The 8,749-nt window shown below is 48.8% G+C and overlaps 1 protein-coding gene across 1 annotated transcript; it reads right to left on the minus strand.

Annotated features, from left to right (window-relative positions):
• Positions 1–384: 384 nt before the first annotated feature.
• On the minus strand, positions 385–8,520 carry LOC139413984 (protocadherin-9-like). Its single transcript, XM_071161869.1, has 3 exons — positions 7,765–8,520; positions 3,870–7,048; positions 385–516 (listed from the first exon to the last, which is right to left on the minus strand). The coding sequence occupies exons 2-3, from the start codon at positions 6,897–6,899 to the stop codon at positions 385–387; spliced, it is 3,162 nt and encodes a 1,053-aa protein (XP_071017970.1). The 5' UTR covers positions 6,900–7,048; positions 7,765–8,520.
• Between the last annotated feature and the right edge of the window lie 229 nt (positions 8,521–8,749).

An 8,749-nucleotide genomic window follows, 5' to 3' on the forward strand; every position in this document is an offset into this window, starting at 1 on the left:
GTGCTGTTCTAGGGCTGATTCCAAACAAGCCTTTCTGTTGGCTGCTGTGATCACTAACTAGATAGTGTGTTATTGTCCATTCCACTGCACCATTTACAAAGGAGAGGAGGGTGTCTGGTGGATCCCTTAGTCTGTATAATAGTGAACTAGTTTTAAATGCACAGGGGCCCATATGGCTGAGCAACACCCAGCCCTGAGCAACACCCAAAGCAACATCCTGAGACATCCTGAGACGTCCTGAGACATCCTGGGACATCCTGAGACATCCTGAGACATCCTGGGAGATCCTGAGACATCTGAGACATCCTGAGACATCCTGAGACATCCTGGGACATCCTGGGACATCCTGAGACGTCCTGAGACGTCCTGAGACATCCTGAGACATCATGAGACATCCTGAGACATCCTGGGAGATCCTGGGACATCCTGAGACATCCTGAGACATCCTGGGACATCCTGAGACATCCTGGGACATCCTGAGACATCCTGAGACATCCTGAGACATCCTGAGAGATCCTGAGACACCGTGAGACATCCTGAGAGATCACTCACGTTGCAGAGCCACTGTGTTCATCCATTAGCTGGGGATAGAGACTATCTACTGTAGGTATTGTGGCTACAAACACACAGAATACACACAGAATACACACAGAACACACACAGAATACACACAGAACACACACAGAACACACACAGTACAACGTCAGGACACAACGGACAACTGCCACTGCTTCTCTGCATCAATTATTAAAACATATTGATCACAATGAATCTGATAATGAATTGTGGGACGACTGTAGGAAGTGGTTAGAAATTACCCCACTGCACTGTCATACCTCACGTGTGTGTGTGTGTGTGTGTGTGTGTGTGTGTGTGTGTGTGTGTGTGTGTGTGTGAGAGAGAGAGAGAGTGGCATACTTAATGTGTCCTACTAGTGAACCTGCTCTCAGCAGAAAAAATGACCCCAACACCCCTCCCCTCCCATGGCCTCCTCTACCCCCCCCCACCCCAACTTCCCCCCCACCATCCCTTGACCCCCATCTCCGTCCACCTCTCCCCACCACCCCTCACCTCCCCCAGCCTCCTCCATCTCCACTACAGAGATTTAGAACACTGACAACACCAACACACCAGACCTTAATGGTTCTTTTGTCTGCCATCTTTCTTTTACAACCTCTGAGGCGTCAACCCAGAGATGTGATGCGTCAACAGGAGTCACACCGTCCCCCTCATCCCTCTATCCAGCCCCTGCACACGAGCTCTCTCTCTCTTCCCGGATAGCTCTTATCAGTGATTCGTCTTCGACTGTCATTATCAATCTGCCTGTGCATTTAGCAACGTCGTTAGGCATGAGTTTTTCACTGAGGATCAGAGAGGAGAAAGCCACAAACAGTCTGCTCGCTCTCGCTCTCTCTCGCTCTCTCTCTCTCTCTCTCTCTCTCTCTCTCCCTCTCCCAAAGCATTAGGCATGAGTATTTCATTAAAGAGAAGAGAGAGCCACAAACACAGTCTGCTCTCTCTCTCTCTCTCTCTCTCTCTCTCTCTCTCTCTCTCTCTCTTAGGCTCTCTCTTTCTCTCTCTCTCTCTCTCTCTCTCTCTCTCTCTCTCTCTCTCTCTCTCTCTCTCTCTCTCTCTCTCTCTCTCTCTCTCTCTCTCTCTCTCTCTCTCTCTCCCCCATCTCCCAAAGCATTAGGCACGAGTATTTCACTGAGGATCGGAGAGAGCCACAAACACAGACTGCTCTCCATCTCTCTCCTTCTCCTCCTCCCAACGCATTAGGGGTACTAGTGCAGGTTGGCTCAGTGCCAGGGAATGGCAAGCAGAGCAACAGTGCCCTCTTCAGGTGATGTACCTCCCCCATTCATCTATCACCCCACCCACCCCAATCCTCTCTCTATCCTTCCCTCTATCATCCAGCGACTCTCTCTCTCTCTCTCTCCTTCTCTCCGCGTGGGCTCCTCCTCCCCTCCTCCCCTCCTCCAGCTCTATGACATCAGGAAGAGCATGTTTGTATTGAGGGTTTTATTAGCAGGACAAATTAATAAGGTTTTGATAAAAACACATCATGGATTAGGTTGGAATCTGAGTCCTCATTATTGAATAATCCTTTTTCAATTGGATGTGTATCAGGTTCCGTAAAGGGCACACAGACACACACACACACATGTACGCACGCACACGCACACACACACACACACACACAGTTATTCTGCTAGGATATGACAGTGATTCACGTAGAGAGAGGGGGAAGAATTACGGTCAGTTTCAGCTCAGATGAATGAATTGTTTCCTACATCGATATAATCAACAAATGAGTTTTAAAAACATTCCAGAAGCCCTATATTAAGGTTCTGACTTTGGACTTCAAGCAGGTCAACGGTGTCAACTGTGTGTTTTGCTGTAGTATCAATATACAAACATACAGATCTACTAATAGCGTAAATACACAATCCTATAGAACATCATGAGGGGAAAGGAGGAGGAGTCAACGTATTGGGGGGGGGGGGGGGGGGCACGAGCTGGAGGCATCAGTAGAACTCAGTCGTTGTCTCTAGAAGACTCAGATGTATACAGAGTGGTTTCACTTCTTCTGTTGGTGTGTTGTGGTACTAGATGTTTCTCCTACTGGTGTTGTGGTACTAGATGTTTCTCCTCCTGGTGTTGTGGTAGTAGATGTTTCTCCTGCTGGTGTTGTGGTAGTAGATGTTTCTCCTACTGGTGTTGTGGTACTAGATGTTTCTCCTACAGGTGTTGTGGAACTAGATGTTTCTCCTACTGGTGTTGTGGAACTAGATGTTTATCCTACTAGTGTTGTGGTAGTAGATGTTTCTCCTACTGGTGTTGTGGTAGTAGATGTTTCTCCTACTGGTGTTGTGGTAGTAGATGTTTCTCCTGCTGGTGTTGTGGTACTAGATGTTTCTCCTACTGGTGTTGTGGTACTAGATGTTTCTCCTACTGGTGTTGTGGTACTAGATGTTTCTCCTACTGGTGTTGTGGTACTAGATGTTTCTCCTACTGGTGTTGTGGTACTAGATGTTTCTCCTACTGGTGTTGTGGTACTAGATGTTTCTCCTACTGGTGTTGTGGTACTAGATGTTTCTCCTACTGGTGTTGTGGTACTAGAAGTTTCCGTAATATAATCAATGATAAAATGGTGAGCTGAGTAGACAGGCGAGAAAAAAATGTTTCTTTCACAAATGTTTTTTTAAAGGCATCTTTGCAACACATCAATTTCACCATCTAGTCCGCATCCCAAATGCCTCCCCCCGCCCCATTCCCTTTTTATAGTTCACTACTTTTGACCAGAGCCCTTTGGACCCTATTCCCTTATGAACCCTATTCCCCCTATTCACCCTGGTCAAACGGAGTGCACTACGAAGGGAATAAGAGGGGGCCGTTTGGAAGGCAGGACACCATTTATCTCATTCAACCTTCTGAGGCCCATTTAAAAGGTCATGTGTCTGTAGAATCTGACAAGGCTTTAGACAGTTGCCCACGTGGTACATGTTTGATTGAAATATCTTTTTAAATAACTTTAAAAAAAATAAAAAGGGGAACATAATAACAGCAAGAGACTGTAGGGAGGAGACGCAAAGGGAAAATTAATAGTATGCATGTTGTTTGTTTGGTTCAGTCTATAGTTAACCAATTGTCATACATGAATTCATATATATGTGATTTTTTGGGGGGGGGGGTTTAAAAGGTACAGTGGGACTTATAGTGGGACTTATAGTAGGGGGTGATTCCCCCCCTTTCTCATTGGTGTTAAGACCATGTCAGCTATAGTGTATAGTGTAGAAGGGAGCTCAGCACTGTTGGACCGGGCAGTTATACGCAGTACTTATAGACCAGTAAAAGTTATCTTTTACCTGTCTGGACGGGTGTACGGATCCCTTAGTCTTGAATCCTCCCTGGGAACTGCACTCCGAGGCACTGAAGTGGTCTGAACTAGTGGAGGATCTCTTGGAGAGAGTATCACAGCCCCCTACGAAGGTGTTGTCCAGAGGGAGCTCCTGAATCATGTGGTGTTTCTTCACGGAGACCGGCGTGTCCGCTTTGAGGTGGAACGCGGACTGCGGAGAAGCGGACTTGTAGTGCCGTGCCAGGTCTGGACTGGAAGGCTTGAAGGTGGTCGTAGGAGCAGCGTTCCAGTCAAAGTGGCCAGGCTCCTCCAGCTCGGCAGGCAGGCTGATGTTGCCGTTGATGGGCTCGTGAGCCGGGTCGTCCGGCTTGTTCTCCTCGATGGTGACAAAGTTCAGGAGGGAGCTTTTAGGCGACTTCCTTTTCTTACGCTTCTTCTTCTTGTTCTGCTTGTTCTCCTGGTTGGGAGACATCCACTCAGCGCCCTGCTTCTTTCTCTGGGCCGCCTTGAACCGCGAGGTGTGACGGCAGCGCACCAGGACTGTCACGAAGATCACCACAATCACCACCATCGCCCCGGCTACGATGGCGATCATGATGGTGAGATAATCTCCGCTCTGGTAAGTCTCACCGCTCTCCCCGATGTTCCTGTCCAGGGGCGTCTCCATGGTGCGGCGAATGAGGTCGTAGATAAACGTGGCGTTGCCGACCGTGTCGTTCACGTAGAGGAACACCAGCACCAGGGTGTGCAGGGACTTAGGGTAGCCCAGGTCGCTAATGTTCACGACCAGCCGATGAAGGCCGATGTCGGAGATAGCAGGCTTCTCCTCCAGGGTGATGTTTCCTGTCACAGGGTCGATCCGGAACAGACCTTTGGTGTTGCCGCTAACGATGGTGTACTTGAGCTCTGCGTTCATCCCTGTGTCACCGTCCACAGCAAAGACCTCGGCCACCACCGATCCAGGGATGGACGAGAGGGGGACCAGTTTGAAGGAGGTGTTGGAAGGAGGGTAGATGACGATGGGGGTGTTGTCGTTTACGTCGATGACATTGATGGTCACCTTGGCGGCCGAGGAACATGGGGGCCGCCCGCTATCCACCGCCCGGGCGTCGAAGGTGTAGGAGCTCTGCTGCTCCCGGTCAAAGGACACGTTGGACTTAATTACTCCAGAGTACGGGTCTAGGATAAAGTTCTCGTTGTCGCTGAGTATCGAAAGCGTGACGGCGGCATTTTCCCCGGCGTCTGAGTCTGTGACAGTTATCACACCCACCGTGCTGTACTTGGGCAGGTTCTCTGACACAAAGAACTGGAAGTGGTTGTGGGTGAACTTGGGGCTGTTGTCGTTTTCGTCGAGCACTGTCACGATGACTGCCGCCTGGCTCTGGAGTGGAGGCGTCCCGTTGTCTCGGGCCGTTACCGTGAAGAGGAACCGATCCTGGTCCTCGCGATCGAAAACCCGGGAGGCCGTGAGGACACCGGTTTTACGGTCCAGGTCAAAGAACGAGGCGTTAGGGCCCAGTTGGTAGACGATCTCCGCGTTTTTCCCGCTGTCCTCGTCGGTGGCGCTGAGAGTCGTGAGGAAGAGATTGCGTTTGTTGTTCTCCACGACGGCCAGCTCGATGACAGGATGGCTGAAGATCGGCGAGTTGTCATTTTCATCCTCCAGCCTCACCCTTACCAACGCTGTCTGGTTCAAGCTCGGCTTGCCAGAGTCGGAGGCTATGATTTTGAAGTTGTACTCTTTGGTCCCCTCAAAGTCGAGCAGCGCCGACGTCTCTAGTAGATACTGGTTGTCGTACACCGCTTTGAGGTGAAAGGGGACATCCTTCTCGATGAAACAGATGACCTTGCCGTTGACGTCCGTGTCCTTGTCCGACACGGTGATCAAAGCTATCTTGGTGTTGATTGGGTCTTTCTCCGAGAGGAACACGGTGCCGTTTATTGGACTGATGATATATCTCAGATCGATGTTTGGCGGATTGTCGTTCACGTCCGTCACGTTTATAGTTACGGTAGCTCTGGCTGGGCTGGAGCTGCCGTCGCTCGCTAACACGGATAACTTGTGTATGGCGGTCTCCTCTCTATCGAGGGGTCGCTGTACGGTTATAAGGCCAGTGGTGCCGTTTAAAGCAAATAGTCTCTTGGTAGCTGGGGACACCTGCGTCCCGAACATGTATTTGATTTCGGCATTCGCCCCGACGTCTGCGTCCGTAGCCTGTAGCTGGACTACGGACGTCCCTATTGGCGAGTTCTCCGGTATGTGGACCTCGATCTGGTTCTCCCTGAACACCGGCTTGTTATCGTTAACGTCTGTGACGGTGACTTGGAGGATGGCGGTGCTGGATTTCTGTGGCATGCCGCCGTCCTCCACCTTGATCTTCATGACGTACGTGTCCTTCTGTTCCCTGTCCAGGTTCTGCTGAACGATGAGCTGCGGCCACTTCTCCCCCTCGGGCGTCTCTACGATGTCCAACCCGAAGGCGCTTTGCCCGTTCACCAGCTGGTACTTGTGTACACTGTTGGGGCCGGTGTCGGGGTCGGTGGCGGAGGGGATGGCGAAACGACTGTTGATCAGCGTGTTCTCCGGGATGGAGATGTTGATGACGGGAGACGGGAACATGGGAGCGTTGTCGTTGGTGTCCTTGACTACGATCTTAATCTTTATCAATCTGAAGTAGTCGTTGGGTAAAATCACCACCTCGATCTCGAAGGAGCATTCGTTCTCCTCGAACGAGGGGCCGGGACAGAGCCTCTCCCTGTCGATGCGATTGGAGGTCGTAAATATCTCTCCCGTGCTGCTCTGCACTCTGAGCAGAGGGTTGTCGCCGGCTTTAGACACCAGCCTGTAGACCAGGTTAGCGCTAGCTCCGGTAGCAGCGTTTGTATGCGAGACGTTCAGGTCCTTCGGTATGTTTCCAATGAGAACGTTTTCCTGCAGTTCCTCTCTAATAGGATAGATCAGTTCCTGGGCTATAGAAGGGTCCATCCAAAAACAGGCAACGAGAGCAGCCAACAAGTAAAAGTCTGTTAGATCCATGGTGACAACGGTCCTGTGGTTACACTGTTTCAGACCTTGTGGATTTTAAACACTTCCTCTTCTTCTTTCAATGTAATGTTGAATGTCAGAGTGATGGATTGGTGAAATCTTGCATTTGAAGAAGGGGCAGTTTCCACACACGGACAACCCTATGAATAGACAAAGAGTTTGCATTAGATTTATTTCAGTAAAGCCTCAGATCAGGGGGGGCGGCGGGGGTGCTCACACTTTTAGGGGTGGTGATTTCGAAAAGATGCGTAAAAATCCAACAGAAAAAAAATCCAACATAATATCACTTTAAAATATCCTATATTCGATCATAATACCCTCGGACAACAGCAAAGGTGCTACAAAATAAAATCTAATCTCAAACACACATGGCATCCGCAGTGTCCTTGATTAATACATTTAACATTAACCTAACTTCAAGGTATCTAATTGTTGTTATCTACCATTTATACCCATCTCCTCTCTCTTCTTTGGTTCCTGGACACTTGTTTCGGTTACATCCCCCCCCCCCCCCAAAAAAAGCCCTTAGGATAATATCATACTGCAGCAAGCGCTCAAGCAGCCATTCAAGTCTGTGCCCTCTTCTCCCCAGACCTTATACACATTATGCCCATAACGATTCCTCAACGCCTCTCTATAAGCACCTCGCCGTTGTAACTTCAGAGAGCTACAGGCAGCCGAGATCCATTACGCTTAAATTATTGTGATTGATAGGACGTAGGATGGAATCAAATACCCTGTGTTTGAATTTCAACGGGATGAATTTCACCATTATTTAACCGTTGTAAATAGGCAGCAACAATAAATATATATTTTTTTAATCTATTCCATAATAGTGCGCTCTGAATATTCTTACCGTTATCCAAAATAAAATCCCCTTTAGTGCGCGAGATAATTGGAATGCGTGTTCTTCTAATGCCCAAAATTGCGGCTGTGCATAGAAGCCTCCTCTCCTATTCGATACAAATCCTATTCAGAGTTGGAATATCCTGTTTTAAATCCGGTTGGTAAAGATATCGGTATTGATCGCAGCCGTTAGATTTCTTCAAGTCCAAGTCTGTGAAGCGCAATGCCTTTTGGTTCTACTGACATAACGGCAGTTGACTGTGAGGGAAAGAGAAAACAGCACCGGCGAGGAGAGACACAATAATTAATTATATTTCTAAACGTTTCACAGTTCGTTTTTTTGTCATTGAACTTTACATGAAAAGCGTTGATGCTCCCTTCAGTCGATCATATAATGTCGACTGCGGCTGATTCTCCTCTCCCACAAACAAAATCAGCTGATCATTGGCGAGCGGCGGGTTCCTCGGACCATGAAGTCATTCTGCATCACCGGTAGCTCCAATATCAGTCGTATTTTTTGTTGTTGCCGGTGGTAGCCTACGGTAAAATAGTCCGCTTGGCTCGCTACCTGTTTAGCTGAAAGCGCCCACTGATAGAATAACGCACACGGTTTGCTTGTCCCATCGTGTGTCAACTTCACTGAGGCTCTCCATTGAAATTGCGCCTCATTTCGTGTTAAAAAAAAAATAGAGCAAATGTGAGAAAGACAAAAATAATAATATTCACAATCTTTGGAACGCATCTAATTGAATCCGTGATAGTCCGTTCAGTGCTATGACGGAGTGGAATGGTGTGTGTGTGGCGCTTATCCGTTCACTCTCTCCTAGAACTGAATATCTTGCACTAACTCTGAATAAACCCATAGGGGGGGTGAAGTATAACACGTCGCCACCTCCGACCTTCCTCATTGGACGCCCTCTCCATTACAGTTTCGCTGATGGGGATCCGAAAATAGATCTGATTGGTCGAGAGGAACGTCCGTTACATCGGTTACC

Source organism: Oncorhynchus clarkii, chromosome 7 (genome assembly GCF_045791955.1).
Source record: "Oncorhynchus clarkii lewisi isolate Uvic-CL-2024 chromosome 7, UVic_Ocla_1.0, whole genome shotgun sequence".
In the NCBI taxonomy this organism is placed as follows: domain Eukaryota; kingdom Metazoa; phylum Chordata; class Actinopteri; order Salmoniformes; family Salmonidae; genus Oncorhynchus; species Oncorhynchus clarkii.

What these genes read in the sequence shown, in the direction of transcription:
- LOC139413984 (XM_071161869.1), bottom strand. Translation starts at nt 6,899, where the DNA reads ATGGATCTAACAGACTTTTACTTGTTGGCTGCTCTCGTTGCCTGTTTT. An exon ending in CCGTACACCCGTCCAGACAG is followed by an intron (nt 517 to 3,869) that starts GTAAAAGATAAC and finishes ACGGTGTCTCAG; the next exon opens with GATCTCTCAGGATGTCTCAG.